Here is a 20,380-nt window from a genome sequence, read left to right on the forward strand (position 1 = left end):
TGGGGTTGCCCAGCTGGCCAGGGTGGCCTGGCGCCAGAAACGGAAGCCGTTCCTTCGTGAGGCACCGAGGGGCGGGGCGAGGGGGGGCAGGACCACATCCGTTTCCCTCCCCCCACTGACCTCGGACCGGTACTTGTCCCGGATGGCAGCCCAGATGCGGTCAGAGAAGGAAGCAGCATCTGTCTGCGTGTCTCCCCCGAGGAGGGTCTGTGTGCGTTATGTTGGGTGGTGTCAGAGGCAGGACCTCCACGTGCCCCCCTGCACCCCAGGCACTCTCGGAGGGGGTGGGGGGGCCCCTCAGGCCGTGGTGCCAGGCACAGCACGCCCTGACCTCCCATGGCCAGGCCGGGGCCAGGCTGGGTGAGGCGCGGCGGCCAGAAGGGGGCAGCACAGGCCTGTGGGAAAGGAGGGGGGCCAGAGAGGTGTCGGGTGGGGACTGGAGAGACCAGGGAGGGAAACTGAGAGGCAGGGGCACCAGAGGTGCCCAGGCCCTCGGAGATAGAGGCAGAGGGGCAGGGGGGCGCAGTGGGGACCAGCAGGGCTGCAATGGACAGGGGACCAAACCAGCAAAGACAAAGAGCTACAGGCCCAGCCGTGAGGAAGGTGCATCAGGTACGTGTACTTGGCGGTGTAGGTGGGGCACGCATATGCGGAACCTGGCTCCATCCCTATCAGACACCCCTGGGCACCTGCGTGACCCCACCTGGTCCCAAAGGGCAGGGAGAAGCGGCCCTGGGTGGTTGCCCTCCTGCTCACTCACAAGGCCTGGCCGCATCAGCCATGGTGGGCACCACAGCAGCCCTGGCCTGAGGCCAGCCAGGAACCATCCATGGGAGTAGCCCACGGCCAGCCTGTCTTGGGCCCCCTGGCCCTGAGGTCACCCTGGGGCAATCCCCTCCAGGAGTCCCAAGTGAAGGGGCCGGTTGGGTACCTGGGCTTCCCCTTCTGATAATGCCCCATCCCCATCTGTGTCCAGCTCCGGGTGGGTCTGCAGCTCGGCCACAGAGACCCTGCAGGGGCACAGGCAGAAGCCAATGGAGGGGTAAGCCCACTGGCTGCTGGCCAGCTGCCTGCCTCCCCCTGTCAGGCCCCCCCCCCCCCGAGAACTTGCTTCAGGACCTTGGGGCAGGGAGGAGAGAGCAGCAGGAAGCTGAGGAAAGATGAAGTCTGGGGTTCAGCTCCCTCTGGCCCCCACCCCCCAGGAGAAGCAGCCACCCGGTCCCCACCCTCCTACCCCATCCTGAGGCTCCACAACCCTGAGGGGCTCAAGGGAGGCAAGGACACAGGGGTGGGACGAGGAGATACCTAGACAACCCTGTGTCCCCCAAGACCCAGCTTCCACTTCCTTCCACCCTTAGAGCCCAACACATCGAAACTGCCCTTGGCCTGGCGCCCTCCCCCCAGCCAAGCCCCAATACCCACAATGGCCCAGGCACCACATCCTGTCCCTCCACCCGCACCATCACCAACCAGGGTGTGGACTGCCCCTGCCCATTCTGCCCCCTTGGTCCCTCTGATGTCCCATGTCTCCCACCAGGGGGCTGCCCAGCCTCCTCGTTCCCAACAGCCCACCCTCCACCGAGCCCTTTGCCTGGGGTTAGCCGGCAAGTTCAGGGGCGCAGTGGGGATTCTGACTTTCACCAAAGTGTCCCAGGCCACAGAGTAGGCTTGTGAAAAGTAATGGGATCCCCAGCCCCCTCGAGGGCCCAGCTCCTTGAGGCGGTGGTTTCCCTCATCTCCTCCTCCAGGGTTGCTCTAGACCCATCTTATACATGAGCAAGCGGAGGCTCCTTTAGAGAGGGCTTGAGACCAGCTCAGGCCCTGGGGGCCCCAGGGCGAGGAGGTGGGTTCTGGCTGGTTTCTGAAGGCGGGGGTGGGAGGAGGGAGCCCAGGGTAGGCAGCGCCACACACTCACGCCCCGTCCATATCATCGTCCAGCTCCTGGAAGGCACTGGTCGCCAGCTCCTGCTCTCGCTGGGCCTTGGAGGCGGCCAGCTGCTCTGTGAAGGGACCAGCCCATCATGCTCTGCACCGCCTACAGTTCCCACCACCCCAAAATCTGCCCTCCCCAACGCCCCAGGGGGACCGCTGTATGGCCAGCCCTCCACTGGGTGCTGGGGCCCTGAGTCAGGCCGCTATGGGGGTGGGAGCAAGGAGATGACAAGGGCTGGCCGGTGCAGGGGCAAGGGGGCCAAGGAGGTAGGAAGCGCCAGATTGGGGAGAGATCCTGAGGGGCTCTGCAGATGGTCTGAATGATTGGTGGCTGTGAGGGGCAGGTGGGGGACCATGCACTAGGTTTGCCATGTCCGGGAGGCCCCCGCGGGAAGAGGCCAAGCAGGAAAAAGGTCAGGGGACGGAGACTGGGGTTGGGGGGCAGCCAGGTGAGGGAGATGTCTTGGGGGTCCAGGGCAGTGTCTCGGGAGAGGGGAGAGGCCACCTGCACGGAAAAGGGGAACTGGGAGTGGCCAGTGGACACAGGGCCTCAGCCCCATATCTGCTCTGATGGTCCCTCCTCTGCCTGTCTGTCTCATCACTAGCCAGCTCAGGTGGGGTTCAGGAAAGCAGCCACAAGGGCAGCTCCATTATGAAGCTCAGCCCTCTACATCAGGACAAGTGGCCTGTGTCCCAGGAGACCCCACGACACCCCAGCAGACTCAGCCGACACCGTCCTCACAGATGAGGGCCTGAGGCTCAGGTGGATGAAGGGACCTGCCCGTGGTCACCCAGCCGGCGAGGGGCAGAGCCGGGGGCCCAAGCCAGGCCGTCTGCCTCCAGAGCCCGTGCTCATCCCCACCACCCTCTGGGAATCCGGGTCAAACCCTGGCATGTCACCCTTGAACCTGAGTCGGCAACTCCATGCTGAGAACTTGGGCTAAGGGAAACGGGGCACAAGTACGCCCAGCCTTGTGTAAAAGGACGCTTGCCGTGGTGCAAAACAATGGAAACAGAAGCAAAAAGAAGACAAGAGCGAATTCACTTTCTTTTCTTTTCTTTTCTTTTTTTTTTTTTTGGCCGCTCTGCAGCATGCGGGATCTTAGTTCCCCAACCAGGGATCGAACCCACGACCCCCTACAGTGGAAGCGCAGTTTTAACCACTGGACCACCAGGAAAGTCCCTGAATTCACTTTCTAACACATGGCCCAGCAAGAAAACACCAGGAACCTGGCACCAAAGATGAATGATAAGAAAACACCGGCAACTTCAGTCACAAAGGGCCAACGCCCTAATACACAACAGGCGTTTACAAACGATGAAGACCAGCACTGCAAACCTGATAGAAAAAAATGGCACCTGGATTAAATAAATCCTGCCAGGGTCATACACCGGAATAGACACAACTGTTAAAAGGAAGTAGGGTCCAGACACAAGGCTACAATGTGGATGACCCTTGACAACACGATGCTCGAGGAAAGCAGTCAGTCACAAAGGCCACATGCTGCCTGGTTTTGTTGATAAGAAACGTCCAGAACTGGCAAATCCATAGAAACAGAAAGCAGATGAGTAGTTGCCAGGGGCTGGGGGGTGGGCAGATGGGGAGGGACTGCTTGATGGGCATGGGATTCCCTTTTGGGGTGATGGGAATGTTCTGGAACTAGATAGCAGAGATGGTTGCACACTGTGCATGTACTTGATGCCACTGAACTGTACTCTTCAAATTCGTTGAAATGGTAAATTGTACATTTTGTGGATTTTACCACAATAAAAAAAAAGTGAAGGGTCAGAGTGAAAAAAAAGGAAATGAGGTACACATAGACATAGCACAACACCCATACACCATGTAGACCAGTGCTGTCCAACAGAACTTTCTACAAAGATGGACATGGTCTACATCTGCTGGCCAAAATGACAGCCACCAGCTACACGTGGCCATTGAGCACCTGAAGTGTGGCTTTGGGGTCGACACCCAGAGTTACTACCCTCTGAAGAATCGCACCTCTGCCTGGGATGGACAAGAAAGGTCTGGAAGGTTTCACGCCTCCTGGTAGAGGTTAACCTGGAGGAAAACTCTCTCCCTTTCTACTTTACTACTTTCAGGATTGTTACCCCCAAAAATCTTTTTAACAGAGAATATGGAAGTCAGATGGAATATTTTAAATCACATGGAAACTAGGAAGAAATAGAGCAGGGAACTCCCAGCCTTCTTTCAAGGCCCCAGTCACATCCCACGTCTCTCACACACACTCACACACCCCACCTCCGATGATCTGGCCTTAGAACTCATACCACCCTTAAAAGTCCAAGCTGGGTGACCCATGTTGTGCCTGGCCCTTGACAGGTCTGACTTGGTCACCACCTACTCACTCCAAAACCCAAGAGGGCAGAGAATAGTAGAAGCAATAAGACCCCAGCAAAGGAGGGTAATTCCAACACTCAGCTTTACCTTTCCAGCAAACAACCCCACCTGCTTACAAATACCCCTCCTCCATTTCCCTGTGGGCAACTACCCACCCGACACTCAAGCCTGACCAATCAGAACCTGTGCTGCACCTCCTGGCTCCAGGGATTGGTTCATGGGCAGCCACATCACCTGGGACAAGCCAATAGGAGCCTGCCCTGGAATTTGTGTTGGAACTTGTGGCAAAGTGGTATTCTCTACTCGCTGGGGCTGCTGAGCCAGAAGGAAATAAACCTAGTGCTGCCTGTGGTTGTGCTGGCACAGGAGGGCAGAGCCTGCCTGGGAAGGGAGCCCACAGAGAAGGAGGCAGAGCCCAGAGGTGGAGGGAGGACTCCTGCCATCCAGGGAGCCTAGGGTCCCACTGGGCCTAAAGCTTCCACTTTTTATGAAGTGGGTACAAGTTGGGTTTTTGCCACTTGTGTGATCAGAAGGGCTGATCTCAGGAAGGAAGCTGGAAAGTCTTGGTGGAGGCAGCGCCATCTGAGGGCTTGGGGCACAGTGGGACAGACTCACTGATCTGCTGTTCCCATTTCAAGGTGAGCAGGGCTGCCGGATGGGGCCTCATGAGTCACTGCTGAGCACTGGGCCTCGAGCCCACTCGACACCTCTGTATTTGCAGTGGGAATGGATGGAGCAGAGGCCTGGGAGCAATGAAGTGCAGCAGTTTCAGGGGAATCAGACCAATGTGGTGAGTGCACAGGGTGCAGTGCAGGGAAAGGTACTTGACTTCTCGATGGAGGGAGCATCGTAACCAGGCAGTGGTGGCCCAAATGCTGTCCCACCCAAGGCACTGGGGAGCCGGGAAGACTGCTGGGCAGAAGAATGGCTTGGCCTGATGGAGGGAGGCCATCAGGAGGCCAGGGCAATGCTGCGCCCTGAGCCAGGCGGAACAGGCAGATGACTCAAGCCTGTTGTTAAGGGACACGGTCTGCAATCAGAGAGATTTGGGCATCACCCTAGCTGGGCAAGGCCTCAGCTTCCTCATCTGTGAAACAGGGCTACGTCTGGGTACAGTTCATAGGGAACGGAGGCAGAAGCGACACGATGATCCTTATGAAACAAGCACTGGGCGCTCTGGTCCAGCTGTCATCAGTGTGGGAGAGAGTATCAGTGTCTTTATCAGGGGCCGGAAAACTTTACTGTAAAGAGCCTGATGCTAAATAGTTTAGGTTTGGCAACCCATAAGGTCTCTGTTGGCAACCACTCGGCTCTGTAGCTGGATCACAAAAGCAGCTGATGTTATGTAACTAAAGGGGAGAGTCTCCTCTCACTCCCCCACATGGCCTCCTGCTGCTCCTTAAAAACTAGACAAGATGCTGCCTCAGAACCTTTGCACCTGTTCCCTCTGCCGGCACTCCCTCCCTCCCTCTGTGGTCAGAGGGCTTTCTCTGTCTTGTTCAATCCTGTATTGCTGGCACCTGGGGTGCACCTGGCACATGACAGGTACACAGCAAATGCTTGTTAGACGAATGACTGAATTACTGATTACGAGAAATCAGAACAGAGATAGGAAAGGAAAGGAGAACGTAGCAGATGCTCAAAGCGATGGATGAGATGACAGAATGGCCTCAGAGAGAAGACTGCCAGTTCCTGGTCACCAGCCCGGTGACCAGCTGGAGCCACACCTCCAAATCCTCCCAGCAATGCTTGGTCTTTTAACTAGCCTGGAATGGGTTTCTGTCCCCCCTCTCCCTTCTATCCTCCTTCCACCATGTGCCCCTGCACAGAGCAGACTGAGAACAAATGCCAAGGCTTCAGATTCCCCATAATGGCAGCACAATCTACCAACAGCAAGGAAATCCTGGACAAAGCATAAGAAAATCATCTTAAAACCAACCAAGACAGTAGGAGTTTCCAGGACCAAGAGGAAATCAAGAAGGTAAGAAACTATGGAAGCCACTTGCACCCTAAGGGATTTTGCCAATCCTGGCAAATGTGGATGTCTATTTTGATAACTTGTGAGGGAAGAGAAATTAAAACCAAAGTCCAAGGTGACCCCCCCCAGCACAACTGTGACCCCATGGGGCTCCCCTCAGGGATAAGCTGGGCCAGAAATTACCCAGCCTATGCTCAGACCTTGTCTCACACTGCCTGAGAGGCTGGAACAATCTCCAGCCTTGAATTTGAATTCAAGGGATCCCTGAATGGTAGTGCTCAGAGATGGCAGAAAGAAAAGCCCCTCCTCTCTAGAGAAGGACCTCTCATCCTAGACTGCAAGTTTCTCCTATTAATGACTTTTAAACACAGTGACCAACACACAGTCAAAGATAACTGGGCACGCGGGGAACTAAAGTGCCATGATTTAAAAAATCAGCAAAACCACAGACGAGAGATAACAAGCAAGAGGCTCCTGGGCCCAGACTCTCCCCAGCCAGGAGCCAAGGGCAAATCACGGCCACCCTGGGACATGGTGATGTACCTTCCCACAGCTTCCGGTGCTGGTCCTTGGCCTCCTTCTCTGGCTTCTCAGCTTCTTCCTTCAGTGTCCGCAGCAACTCCACCTGGTCCTCCAGTGACTTCTTTCCAGCCTGCAGCTCAATGAGCTTTTTCTGGGTAGGCAGAAGACAGGGGCCAGCTCTCTTCCTGTTCCACCCTCTTCCTCACAGGCTACCATCTCCCTGCCTCTATTTCACAGGGTGGCCACAGGATCTTTTCAAAATCCACACCCCTCTCTGGGTCTCCCCCTTGCTGTGGTTCCCTGCAGCCCACTGGAGAGTAACCCAAAGACGTCAATGTAGCCCCCGAGGCCCTGCATGACCAGGCCCCTGCCCACCTCTCCAGCCCCATCCACCCCATTGCTATCTTAAACTCTAAGATCCAACTGCCCTGACAACATTCAGAGCCCCACTCTCTGCCTCCAGTTCTTCACACATGCTTTCCTTCTGTCAGGAACACTCTGCCTGGCTAACTCTGACTTACCCAACAGATTTCAGTTTAGATGGAGGCCTCCTCCTCCAGGAAGTCTTCCCTGCTTCCTACCCCCAAGACGGGTTCAGGGAACAGAGGGACCGGGCAAGAGTCTTCTCTATGCCTTACAGCCCCAAACATCCCTTCTCCCCCCAGCCCTGGCTATCATTTTGTCTGTGTGTCCCTCCCACTAGTTGATGCACTCTTGAGGCAGTTCCACATCTAGTTCCACGTTTGCTTCTAGCCATGATGCACAAGCCCAGTGCATCCTGGGCTTCTGTGGCTATTTCAAAAAGGAATGTGTGTGCTGGGTGGACTCCAGCCTAGGGATGGGGGTCCCAAGCTGTAGGGTCTTAGCCCAAGCCCGCACGGGATCACTTTCCTCCCAAGACCTCAGCCTGGTCTGCTGCCAGGATCCTCCCACCTGCCCAGGAAGGCAAAGATCACCTGGAGCTAATCTCACTATGTGGCTCCCCCAGTATCCTCTAAACTCGGAAAGTATCTCACTGGCCCTGAATTCACAGCCCCATGAATTCGGGAGGTACCTCACTAGCCAGGCCATGGGGGTAGGAGAGAAAAACCTGGAAGCTGCCCAGGGCAGAGAAACAGAGCTGGAGCCCTTACTCAGTGGGTCGGGCAAGAGCCCAGGAGGAGTGCTGAGGACTCTGACCCATCAGACAGCCAAGGGGGTGGCAGACAGGGGAGGGAGAGACACACCCCTGGGGGTACAGCCTCTTCTGCCCCCCCCAGCACCCACCCTATTGAACTAACGTGACTGCAACTTACTGACCCCCATCTCGAGTCCTCCCCCAGACTGGGAAGCAATGTAGCCATTAGCCCTAACTTACAGATGAGAGAACCCTGGGACCGGGATGCAGAGGTGTCCCTCCTGTCCTAGGGGCAGCAGAGCTCTTCTGAGCCCACTTCAGTCTGCACCCAAGGCCTAGGTCGATGCCTGTACTGGCTGCCGCCCACTTGGTACCCGCTTAAGCGACGACTAAACGCCAAGTGGACAAACGAGTGAATCAAGGTGCAGAGAGACAGTAACTGGCCCCAGGACACCACGAGTCAGGAGCAGACATCAACCCCAGCCGGCCTCCTCAGCCCATACCTCCAGGTTGTCCTGGGTCAGCCCCACCGGGCCCCTCACCTGCTTCTCCTCTCGGGCCTTCTTCCAGTCCTCAATTAGGATCTTTTTCAGGCGGAACCCTTCGCGGGTCACCTCCGCCATCTGCTGTAGAGTCTCTCTCTCCTTACGGCCCTTCTCTCTGGGGGGAGGGGACACATAGGCACGATGGGGTTGGGGGCACTTAGCATCCACCAGGTCTGCTTCTTCCAAAAGGGTTCAACCCCCATGCCTTCACACCCCCTATGTGGGCAAAGACAGGAGAGCAAACCCTCCTCTCCCCACCTCCCCAGGCTCTCTTGGCCTCAGAGTTCCTCATCCCTGTCCTTGTGGGGAAGGACAACGGGCAGGGTTCGTCCACCCTCGGGGTCAGGGGAGGGACTGGGGGGTGCTGGGATGTGGGGCTGGAAGGTGGCTCCCAAGAGAGGGAGGAGAGAAAAGCACAGAAGTCACAGACCCCCAGACACAAAGGGCAATCTGGCCAGTAGGCACTGTTCTGCTTAATCCACTCTCTATGTAAAAGATCTTCCATCAAAAGAGTTTACATAAGTATTGGGACTCTCAGCTTCTTTGAAAAACAAATCCAGCCCTGCCACCTGCCCTCAACTCACAGGAGTGGAGGGCAGCTGTGCCTTTAGAGGTCACAATCCCAGCACTCCCTACTGCCTTATACTCAGCCTGCTTGTGCTGTTTAGATTACCTACTTGTGCGCATTTCAGTTTTCAGGTCCTGCTGCAGAGCACAGCAGTTAAAAGCATGCAGTCTCAAGTTAGACCGACCTGGGTTCGAGTCTCGGCTCTGCTATCTCCTAGCTATGTGACCCTGAGAAAGTCATTCTCCTTTCTAACCTTGAGCTTCCTCATCTGTTGTTAGGCAAACTGCACCTGCTTCCAGGCCAGAGAGGAAATTGCTGATGGAGCATTCACAGGGCACCTGGCATGGGGTGAGCACTCAGTACACAAAAACAGAAAAGAGAGGGAACCTGATTCACCCCGTGGGGCAAGGCAAGGTCTGGAGGTGGTGGGGGGAGGGTGGGTTGTCACCTACGTACTTGCAGGTGTTCTCACAGACGATCCCGCTGTTGTATTCATCCGTCCCATCGCAGCAGTCTGAGGGCAGAGGTGTGGGCACCATCGGACCCGGCAGTGCCTCTTCCCTCCCTCCACCCAGCACGCTGTTCCCAACCCCAGGGTGATCTCATTCACCACAAACTCCATCGTTGACCCATCTGGAGGAGATGTACAGGGGCTTGTAGCCAGTGTTGGTGCAGTGGAAGCTGCCGTTGGGACAGGCGGCTGTGCCTGGGGGGGAAGAAGGGAGGGAGGGTTTGTGGAGTGTGCTCAGAATCCAGCGTGTCACACCCACCGCGTGCACAGAAGGAACAAGGAATGTGAGAGTAACCGATTCCAAGTAAGAGGAGGAAAGACAGCTGCACGCTCGGGGCCTGAAACAAAACTCTCCAGTGCTCCCTCCTGCCTCTCCTCCCTGAGGTCCTCAGAACAGGGCCCTGCCAACCCCCTCCCCCTCCCCCTCCGGGCTCCCACAGCACCTCCCGCTCTCCTCACCGAACCACTGACCACTCGCTTCTGTGCCTGCTTCCCCCCACTCTACAGGGAGGTCTCTGAGGACAGGACTGGGTCTGTTTTGCTCACGGCACAGGACCTGGCACCCACCAGCTGCTCAGTAAATGCATGATGAACGAATGAAGAAAGAGCTCACCTGGTTCATCTGAGCCATCTTTGCAGTCACAGTAGTCGTCATTGACCTGATCAAAAGGGACACTGGCAGAGCCATCCAGGCAAGTGAAAGGCTTGGACTCGTCGTAGAAGTGATGGTCTGGGGATGGGGGCAAGGGGCTCAGCCCAGGGCAGGAAGACGCCCTTTCCACCCAATGGCTCCTCTCCCCCCACCCACCAGTTGCTCATTGCCACCTTCCCTGCCCAGAGACCAGAACACTGAGACCGAAGGCTGTTAAGTGCCTCTCCCAGGAGCCTCCCACACCCCACCCCCGCCTCTGACCACCTCCAGTGGCCGACTCACTGGTGAGGGAGACGCCCCGGGGTCGCTTGACCTCCACGGCCCAACACATGGGCAGCAGCAGCAGCACTAGTAACATCTCGCTGGAGCCTCGGAAGCTGGAAACTGGTTCTGTCAGAGGAACAGGCTGCTGGGAGACGCGCTGTGCCCTCGCGCTGCAGCAAGAAAGGGGTGGCAGGTCAGTGGGAGAGGGCTACTTCCAGCCGAAGGAAGGCACCTCTCCCCCAGCCAACTGGATTCCTCCATCGCTTCCGGGCAATGAGGGCTCACTTTGCTTCCCATACTGGGGGCGGGGGGGTCTCCCCAATCCTGCCCAGTGGAGGGGAATCTCACTTGGCCCAAATCAACGGTGGGGAGATCTCAAAACCTCCGCTCCCCATGAGTAGGGGGTGGTTAGCTATCCAATTCCCGCCTTCGACTGCCCCCAAGAGGAAACTGGGGTGCCCTCCCGCCCACTAGTTCACCACCTACACGAGGTTGGGGCAAAGGTCAATATCCACCGCGCCCCACGACGGTCAATATCCACCGCGCCCCCCGACCCAGCAGCCAACTATTCCTCCTGCCGAAAGAAAGCGGAAATGTGTGGAAGCATCACTTCCGGTATCACGCTGCGCTCCCTGAACGGCTTTCGTGGCCGCCATGTTGTGAGTGGCAAGTGGCGGGGCCGGAACCGAGACGGCCATCTTGGATAGGACTGTGACGCCTTAAACGGATTAGTTCTGAAGATCAGCGCTTAATGGCGGCGCAAGGTGCCTCCATCTTGGGAGTGTCGGGTTCTGCAGCCGGAACAGTAAGTTCCTGAAAAACGCCCGCGAACCGCCTCGGCAGGGTTAGGGTGGAGGGGTGGGGAGGAAAAGGGATGAGCACATGACTCCAAAGTACCCTCCCCCATCTTTCGGCGGAGCTGATCCGTTCTGTCCCCTATTGGGACCGCCCCTCAGCTCAGCGTCAGCCAATGAGAGCCGTAGATTGGAATGCAGGCGATTTCCTTGGGAGCGGGGGAGGGAGGCGGGGAAGGTTACCTAGCAACCGGAGAAGCCGCGAGGCCCTGCCAAGCGGTAGACAGGCGCATTCCCAGAGCCCGAGGAACAGGGACGGAACCTGGACAGAGGCGATTCCTAGTGGATCCCCTAACCCCCAGGCGGAGGCTGGGCGGCCTCCGCCAACGCCATGCCTTCTCAGGACAAGATTTCACCTCCCTCCAAAGTCAAGGGCAGTCAGGCTCAGATCCAGCCCTACCACCCTCGAGGCAAGGGCTCAGTGCAGGCCTGGCACTCACTCCATTCCAAGGCGGCACCTTTCCACTCCAGCGAGGGGAAGTCCGCTGTGCACACGCAGGTGGCTGAGTTACAAAGGAAGATACAACTGTTAGGTAAGATGGCTCCAGAGGGCACAGAAAGGTCAAGAGTCAACAGTCCTCTGACCTAGCAGGAGCGTTTCACTGGCGTTCATCCAGTGGCCAGTTTCTGGAGGCAAAAACTCATACTAGTTCATGGTTTTCCTCATCTTTCTTGTAAAACTTTTCCTGAGCTCAGAACTGACTGGACTGCATTTCACACTTTTATGTAATTTCAACTCTTCTATCATGCATGGAGTGGTAAAGAATATAGATTTCTGGAGCTGGATTTTCTGGGTTCAACTCCTGGCTCTACATATACTAATTGTTTGACTTTCAGGGACTAAGAGTAACCTAATTGCTCTCAGTTTGTCCAACCATGAAATGGGGATAGTAACAGTACAACCTCATAGGTAGTTGAAATGTGTAAGGTGCTTAGAACAGTGCCTAGCACATAGTAACACTATAAAGTGTGAACCAGTAGTTCTCAATGGAATAGGGCTATTTTGCAATGTCTGGAGACATTTTGGTTTGTCACATTGCTGGGGGGGGGGGCTGGTTACTGGCATCTAGTGGGTAGAGGCCAGGGATACTGCTCAACATCTGACAATGCACAGGGCAGCTCGCCACAGCAAATAATTATCCATCCCAAATGTCAGTTGTGCCAAGGTTGGGAAATCCTCGTATAAACCATTATTGTTTTATTGTTAGGAGGTAATTTTGCATAGTGGTTGAAGGTATGGGATGGGGAGTCCAACTGCTTGTGACCTTGAACAATCTAATAAGCCTGAGTCTTCTCATGCATAAAATGGGTATAATATGTATATGGATATGTACCTATTGGCACATGCTATTTGATACCTAGAAAATTATTAGTCCAGCATCCAACACATAACAAATGCTCAAAGTGAAATACTGTTACAATGTTAGGTTGACAATTACTAAAAGGTCTTCCCTTTGGGAAGTCCCCCTTTCCCCTGATGCTCTGCTTCTGCCTGCCCACCTCACATGACCCCAGAGGGTGACCAGAAGGTCTTTTATGAGAGCACCCAGTGGAACATCAAAAAGAATCAGGAGACCATCAACCAGCTCCATGAGGAGACCAGGGCACTGCAACTACAGTTGACAGACCTGCTCCAGGTGAGGTTGAAGAGGTGCCAGGGGGCGGGAGCAGCATCCCCAGGGGCAGGGCACCACCTCAAGTAGAAGTGGCCTGAATCAGTAGTGAGACTGGGCTCTTCTCTCTGCAGGGAGATGAGAAAGTGATCCAGGCAGTGATTCAGGAATGGAAATCAGAGAAGCCATACCTGAAGAACAGGACAAGCCAGGTTTGCCCCACTCCCATTCCACTGACCATCTCCCTTCATTTCCAGCCTGGGTCCCCACCCGACTGGCCTCCCTGCCCACTATCTCGCCTCTCCAATCCCTTCTCCACACCTGGCGCCACTCATTTATTTCTAAATCTTTATCACGGACCTACCATGTGCCTGGCATGGTTTTAGGTGTTGGTCACTGCGAGGTGAAAAAAACAGACCATGTCCCCCTCCCCAAAATCTCATATCTTGGTGGAGAAAACAGACCCCCCCACCCAAAAAAAAAAAAAAAACCAAGAACAACAAGTATAGAAACAAAGTAATTCCCCGTGGTGACAAGAGAAACAAAACAGACTGACTTACTAGAGATGGATGGGGGCAGGGGTTTGCCTTTTAGACTACAGGATGGGAGTCTTTGCTTTCTCTAAGACGGTGATATTTGAGCTGAGAATGGGACAGGCAGGTAATGATCTGGGGAAAAGCATTCCAGGCAGATGGAATAGGAAGTGCAAAGTCCCTAGGGTAGGAACAAAAGTAGAGTGTTGGAGACACAAAGGAGGTAAGTGTGGCGAGATGGTAGTGAGTGAGGGGGGCTCTGTAGGAGGTGAGGTCAGGGAGGTCAGCAGGGGCAGAACGTTGCAGCAGCCTTCACTGCAAGAGTGCAGATTTTATACTAAGAATCAGAGAAATGGAAGATGGGCTGTGAGGAGGCCGGAATAGAAGCCAGGAGGAGATCAACCGGGTGAAAGATGGTGTTGGCTGCACTAGGACAAAAGGGGTAGAAATAGGAAGAAAGAGATCTCTCTGGAGGAACCTTTGAAAAAGAACAGAGAATTGCTAACAAACTGGATGTGGGTGGGAGAGAAAAAGAGAAGGTGAGGATGACATCAAGGTTTGGGACTTGAGCACCTGGAAGGGTGGAGCTGCCATGAGCTGAGATGGGGAAGATTCAAGAAGGGCAGGTTTGGGGAAAGATCAAGGACATAGTTTTGGACACGATGGTTTTCAGCTGCCTGTGGAAACATCTGGAAGGCGGTGTAGATATGGATATACGAGCCTGCAGTTCAGGAGGGAGGCTAAAATGGGTTGTCTTCAGTGTATATGTGACTTTTGAAACCCTGAGACTGGATAGGATCACCAAGGGGGTAAGGTTGGTCAGAGGAGAGAAGAGCCTCTTCAAAGACAAAGGAGATGGAGAAGGGGCAGCCAGGGAGGTAGGTGGAAAACCAAGGAGTGGGGGTCCTGGAAGCCACAAAAAAAGAGAATCTGCAGGAGGAGGGGGATCAACCAGGTCAGATGCTACTAAGAGTCAGGGGAGATGAAAACCAAGATACAGGAGAAGGGGGACTTCCTTGGTGGTGCAGTGGTTATGAATCCGCCTGCCAATGCAGGGGACATGGGTTCGATCCCTACTCCAGGAAGATCGCACATGCCATGGAGCAACTAAGCCCGCAAGCCACAACTACTGAGCCCGCGCACCACAACTACTGAAGCCCGCGTGCCTAGAGCACATACTCCATAGCAAGAGAAGCCACCGCAGTGAGAAGGCCGCGCACCGCAACAAAGACCCAACACAGCCAAAAACTAAATAATTTTTTTTTTTTTTTTAAAGATATAGGAGGGCCTCCCTGGTGGCGCAAGTGGTTGAGAGTCCGCCTGCCGATGCAGGGGATACGGGTTCGTGCCCCGGTCTGGGAGGATCCCATATGCCGCGGAGCGGCTGGGCCCGTGAGCCATGGCCGCTGAGCCTGCGCGTCCGGAGCCTGCGCGTCCGGAGCCTGTGCTCCGCAACGGGGGAGGCCACAACAGTGAGAGGCCCGCATACCGCAAAAAAAAAAAAAAAAAAAGATATAGGAGAAGGAAGGAAGGACTAGGTGAGGGGTTCAGGCCCCTGCTCTTGCTCCCCTCCCTCAGCAGGCCCTGGAGCACCTGGACCGCCGGCTGAGTGAGAAGGTGAAGCAGCTGAATGCTCTTCGGCACCAGCTGGGGCTGCGACAGAAGTGGCTGGAGGAGCTCCAGCTGCAGCACAGTCTGCGTGAGCTGGAGATGGCAGAGGCGAAAGATAGCAACACAGTGGTGGCCAAGGTGGGGCCAGTGACGTCTGCAGAGGCCTTGATCCTGGGGGAGGAATTGAGGGGGGAAGGGACCCAGCTCAGCCTTGCTTCTCTCTAGACCATGCGGAACCTGGAGAACCGCCTGGAGAAGGCCCAGATGAAGGTGGAGGAGGCCGAACACATCACCAACGTGTACCTGCAGCTCAAGGCCTATCTACAGGTAGGGACCAGGGCGACTGGGGGTGGGAGGTGGCAAGTGGGAGAGCCAGCCTTGTTAGGGACAGCGGTCACAGGCCTGCCTCATCCCTCACGCCCCAGGAGGAGAGTCTTCGCTTGGAGAACCGGCTGGACTTCATGGAGGCTGAGGTGGTGAGAACGAAACACGAGCTGGAGAAACTGAACCTAGTGAATCAGGAGGCGCTTAATGCGAGGGACATCGCCAAGGTGCCAGCCCATCGGGTCCTGGGGGGGGGGTCCTGCCCCCCGACCCCCGATGCCGCCATGGTCTTCTGTTCTGGCCCCAGCATCTGAACCTCAGCTGTCCCGGAACCCGTCCCATCTCTCTCCCAGGACCCCACAGCCTGACCCAGCTGTCTAGAGTTGGGCCCAGAGCCCGGATAGGTACCAGCAGGTCCTCCTGCAGATTCTCTGTCCCCCTTTCCCGCCCTCTAGAACCAGCTGCAGCATCTGGAAGAGACAGTGTTCCGAGAGCGCAAAAAGCGCGAACGCTACCTAACAGAGTGCCAGAAGCGCGCGGAGGAGAGGAAACTGCAGAACGAACGCATGGACCTCGAGGTGGGCGCACCAGGGATACGGGGCTGCGACGACCCCAGCCTGCTCCTGCTTAAATGCGGCCCTGCTGGGTCCGGGGCCGCGCCACTACGTTGGCCCAGGTCCTAGACCCTTCGGCAGTTGTGACATTTCTCCTGACTCCGCCCCCATCTCCACTAGATGCCAGGGCTCCTCTCACATCCCTGACCCCGCCCTCCAGCCCTCCCCTTACTCTCAGGTCTATCCTCATCCTTCCCCACAAGACTTGCCTGTGTCGGGAATTTGATCCTGCCTCTAACCCGCCCCTTACCCGACAGGCCCCACCCCCGCACCCTGGACCCCGTCCCTCTGCGCTGCTTCTAAGGCCTCCCTTTCTCGACCAAGGCCCTGTCAAGCACTCCTGACCCCTGCTTGGGTGCTCTTACCCACGCCTGGGCCCCACCCCCTCTCTTACCCCAGTGCAGATACTTCCCCAACCCCCGCGGCCTCTGCCCTAAGCCCTTGTCTGCGAGCTGACCCCGGCCCTGACCTCAACCCCCAGCACACCCAGTTCGAGCAGGTGCTGCTGCAGTTCGACGACAGGCTCCAGGACAGCAAGCGCTCCAAAGAGGAGGAGCTGCAGCGGCGCTGCAACATGTACCAGATGGAGGTGCTCTTCGGCAGGGTCAAGGACGCCACCGGCGTGGCGGAAACACACGTGAGTGCTGCCCTCGGCCCTGCCAGCTCCCAGACGCCCGAGCTGAGCCTGGGAAGCCAACACACCCAGCCGCCCCTTTTTGCCGGGTCAGTTCCTCAGCACACAAAAGGCACCCCTTCTTCCTCCAGCTGCCTCATTTCTCCGCTACCTCTCTCCGCAAAACCCACACGAGTTATCTACACTGGCCATCATCCCCTCCTGTTCTGGCTTACACTGGTGCTGACGTCTTTGACATATCAGCTCTAGGAGAACCATGAGTGTTTTCTGTCTGCTGTGTCTCCAGCACCCGTAGCAGGGTCTGGGCGCAGTAAAATGCCTAGTGCCAGCCTCGGTCCCAGAGAAGCTGGGCCCCTGCTGTGGGGCCCACGCTTGGCAGCATCTTCCTTGAAATTTTCTAAGACTTTATGTCCCCAGCTGGCGAACACTAATTCCCCTGGATCCCTGTCGGGTTTCTCCACTTACGGCGCTCTCCAACCCACTACTCCTATGGGGTAGCCTCCGAGGAGTTCCAGGACTTGGACATATGGGGTCATCTGGAGCACTGTGGCCAGGCACCTTTCCCGGCTGTATTTCCTCACGGGAGTGGGCAAGATTCACTGCCAGAACGTTGCTGGCATGTTGATTTTGGAAAGCAGCTGTGCTCACTGCTAACATTGCCCCGCAATCCGATTTTGGCTGATTCAATTTCCCTATATAGACAAGGAAGGCCCGCAAAAATCATTTCTTCGGGGCTGCACACCCTCGAGGCAGCCCTGGGTCGGACTCACAGAGTGTCTAAACACCATTATGCAGAAGCCATCAGCTCAGCCACTTGTCTTGCGTGCCCGGGGGAAAGAAGGGGGGGAAAGAAGGAGGAGTGCACCCCTGCCTGCCCCAGCCCTGGCTCTGACTCGGTCTGGGTGGCCCCCAGGCGGTGGTGCAGCGGTTCCTGGCACAGGGTGACACCTCCACGCAGTTGGAGACGCTCAAAAGCCAGAACGAGCAGACGCTGATGAGGCTGAAGCAAGAGAAGCAGCGGCTGCAGCGGGAGCTTGAAGACCTCAAAAACTCAGGGGAGACCACGCTGGTGAGGTGAGGTCCCGGGTGCCCGGGGGCAAGAGTGGGGCCTGCGGGGTCGGTGGAGCTCCAGTGGCGGCCTCCCTGCTCCCTGCAGTGAGCAGAAGCTGCAAGTCGAGTTGCAAGGGCGCATCAAGGCAGAGGAGCAGCGGCGCGCTGACACACAGGATAGGCTGCAGCTTGCCATGCGGGCAATGCAAATTATCAGAGAGGGCCTGGAACACCTGGCTGGCAAACTGAACCACATCCTAGTGGCAGGCCCCGCCCACAAGGAAGCCCCGCAAGACGTGAGAGGCGGTGCCAGCATGCAGGTGTGGGGTTCTGCCCCGTAGCCCACTCGAGAACCCACCGCAGGCTCTGTCCAGGACATGAGAGGCCTGGACACAGGGGAAACCTCAACCCACTCCTGAGTCTCCACCCCACGTCTCAGGGGGCACCCCCTTACTCCTCAAGAGGCCCAGGACTTTAGAGACCCTGTCCCATTTCAAGTCCCGCCCCCATGGGAAAGTCCTACTTAGCCCCCCACACACACACACCCCAAACTTAAGAGACCCTGCTCCAATCCTGGAGCGACCACAGATAAGAGAAGCCCCACTCTGCCCGCAGCAGAATCCCATTTCTTTTTTTTTTTTTTTTTTTTTCTTTTTGCGGTATGCGGGCCTCTCACTGTTGTGGCCTCTCCCGTTGCGGAGCACAGGCTCCGGATGCGCAGGCCCAGAGGCCATGGCTCACGGGCCCAGCCGCTCCGCGGCATATGGGATTCTCCCAGACCGGGGCACGAACCCGTATCCCCTGCATCGGCAGGCGGACTCTCAACCACTGCGCCACCAGGGAGGCCCAGAATCCCATTTCTTAAGGTCATCCGGCAATGGCCTCTCTCCAGTTAGTATCCCTGCCCTCCCACTAAAAGACCCCCCCCATCCCTTGGCTTGGGTCTCTGGAATTCAGAGGCAATTGTCTCATAAGCGTGGCCCTTGACCATAGAATCCCCACCCCACAGAGGATAGCACCACTCCGGTTGGTGGCCCCTAACTTCAAAGACCTGGTGCCTGAGGAAAAGCCCCGCCCCTAGGTGGAACCTGCCCCCAGAGGCCCCGCCCCCTCCCAACTCACCTGGTTCCGCCCCCCCCGCACCCCCCCCACCCCGGCCGCAGGAGGCCAGCCGTTTCGCCAGAAAGGAGCTGGATCCCAAGGCAGGTGACTATCTGCCCAACCTTCTGGGCCTCGTGGAGGAAAAACTGTTGAAGCTACAGGCGCAACTCCAGAACCACAACGTGCCAGAGATGCTGCGCCACATCGCCGACGGCAAGGTACCCCTTCAGCCAGGCGGTGGGGCTGAGGGTGCAGGGGCCTGGGGCGGAATACCAGGGGGGTCGGGGCATCCCCCTGGAGACCAGAGAGGAGGCCGATGGGCCGGGAATGGGCCTTAGGGACAAGGCATGAGGTTTAAGGAGCTAGGGATGAACCACGAGAGTTTCCAGAGGGCCCTGGCGGGCCAGAGGTCAAGGCTGGGAGGCTCAAGGGTCGGGCCTCGAGAGGACAAGAGGTGGGACCTAAAGACCACGGGCGGGCCTGGGTGGGGAGGGGAGGTGGGTATCAGGATGCACGCGGAGAACAAATGACACGGCACCGACCAAGAAAACTTTACAGCAGTGGGCAGAGGTGCTGAATGGAATCAGGTTATGTCTCAGAGTGGGCTGGGGAGGAGGGGGAACGGACTTCGCTGCAGCCTCTGCCCGCTCACACTCTTCTTTCCCGCTCCCCCTCCCCCAGTTCTACTCCACCCTAGAGGGAAAGCTGCCGATGTACAACACCCGCATCGTCCTGCCTGTTGCCGGTCGCAAGGGCAAGGACGGGTTCTCCCGTAAGTACGGGCAAGGAAAGGGGGCGGGGCCGGGGGCCCAAGCGGAGCATCGGGAGGTGGTCAGGGGCTGGACCTAGGGCCAAGGTGGTGGTGGGATGGTAAAGGCTGGGAAGGAACATCTGAGCCGGGAATGGGAACCTTGATCCCCTCATCGCCCTTTGCAGACAAAGAGGAGAGTGAGGACGAAGACAAAGGCGTGGTGACCCGCGCGGCGCTCAAGATGCGTTCCCAGAAATTAATCGAATCCCGCCGCAAGAGGCGCAGTCTTTCCCAGAGGTCCTAGACTCGCCCTCGCGCCCACCTGGCGTTTCAGGGCCCCTGCGGAGCCCCCAAACCCCTCTGGGCCCAGCGGCGGGCCCACGGGGCCCCTTCGAGGGCTGAACGCGGCCCGGACGAGGGAGCAGAGCGGCCGGGCGATGCCCGGAGTAGAGAAGGGGGCTGGGCTGCTGGACGTTCCCACAGTAAATCTCCCCAGGCTGGTCCTCGCCGGCCTCGGAATCGCGCATTAAAGGTCAACCACCAGCCCCCTGAGTATTCGCCTCTCCTTGATCCTGCACCGCCCCATAGATGGCTGCCCCTCAAACCAGGGCCACAGATTCGGCCCCCTCCGACCTGGGGAGTGATGACTCCCATAAGCTAGGGACACAGATTGAGCTCCCTCCGCCCCTCCAGAGAAATGAGAAATACCTCCACACCTGGGGCGGACCAGCCCTCCCCGTCTGAGCAAGCGGACTCTCCTTCTGAGGACGCAGACCTGTACCCCACTTAGCTATACACATTAGCTCCTCCACACCTGAGGACACAAAAAAGAGCCCTCCCCTGG

General features: G+C 57.1%; 2 protein-coding genes across 8 annotated transcripts in view; one reads left to right on the forward strand and one right to left on the reverse strand.

Annotated features, from left to right (window-relative positions):
* Positions 1–11,049, reverse strand: part of PRKCSH (protein kinase C substrate 80K-H) — a 132,519-nt gene extending 121,470 nt beyond the window's left edge. For 2 of the 3 annotated variants that reach the window (XM_060094077.1, XM_060094075.1), the window contains exons 1-10: positions 10,938–11,048; positions 10,470–10,621; positions 10,149–10,265; positions 9,635–9,730; positions 9,481–9,538; positions 8,454–8,571; positions 6,816–6,945; positions 1,916–2,000; positions 932–1,010; positions 121–207 (exon numbers count right to left, since the gene is read on the reverse strand). In XM_060094077.1, coding sequence (XP_059950060.1) covers positions 121–207; positions 932–1,010; positions 1,916–2,000; positions 6,816–6,945; positions 8,454–8,571; positions 9,481–9,538; positions 9,635–9,730; positions 10,149–10,265; positions 10,470–10,545 — 846 coding nt within the window. In that variant the 5' untranslated portion in view covers positions 10,546–10,621; positions 10,938–11,048. Of the gene's footprint in view, positions 1–120; positions 208–931; positions 1,011–1,915; positions 2,001–6,815; positions 6,946–8,453; positions 8,572–9,480; positions 9,539–9,634; positions 9,731–10,148; positions 10,266–10,469; positions 10,622–10,937 lie in introns of all 3 variants that reach the window. The other variant, XM_060094076.1, reaches the window with a different exon arrangement.
* ODAD3 (outer dynein arm docking complex subunit 3) lies at positions 11,039–20,066 on the forward strand. 5 transcript variants are annotated; one of them, XM_060094073.1, is made up of 13 exons: positions 11,039–11,256; positions 12,847–12,942; positions 13,053–13,130; positions 15,030–15,200; positions 15,288–15,389; positions 15,488–15,613; positions 15,842–15,964; positions 16,482–16,637; positions 17,548–17,708; positions 17,791–18,004; positions 18,848–19,003; positions 19,467–19,557; positions 19,722–20,066. In XM_060094073.1, exons 1-13 carry the CDS (start codon positions 11,203–11,205, stop codon positions 19,838–19,840), a joined length of 1,647 nt encoding a protein of 548 aa, XP_059950056.1. In that variant the 5' UTR covers positions 11,039–11,202; the 3' UTR covers positions 19,841–20,066. The 5 variants fall into 5 exon arrangements, with proteins under 5 accessions (XP_059950056.1, XP_059950057.1, XP_059950053.1 ...); XM_060094070.1 differs by lacking the exon at positions 11,039–11,256 and adding an exon at positions 11,530–11,838 and having other exon boundaries at positions 12,821–12,942; XM_060094072.1 differs by lacking the exon at positions 11,039–11,256 and adding an exon at positions 11,530–11,838 and having other exon boundaries at positions 12,821–12,942; positions 17,560–17,708.
* Positions 20,067–20,380: the final 314 nt, after the last annotated feature.

This window comes from Mesoplodon densirostris, chromosome 3, assembly GCF_025265405.1.
Source record: "Mesoplodon densirostris isolate mMesDen1 chromosome 3, mMesDen1 primary haplotype, whole genome shotgun sequence".
Classification (NCBI taxonomy): Eukaryota; Metazoa; Chordata; class Mammalia; order Artiodactyla; family Ziphiidae; genus Mesoplodon; species Mesoplodon densirostris.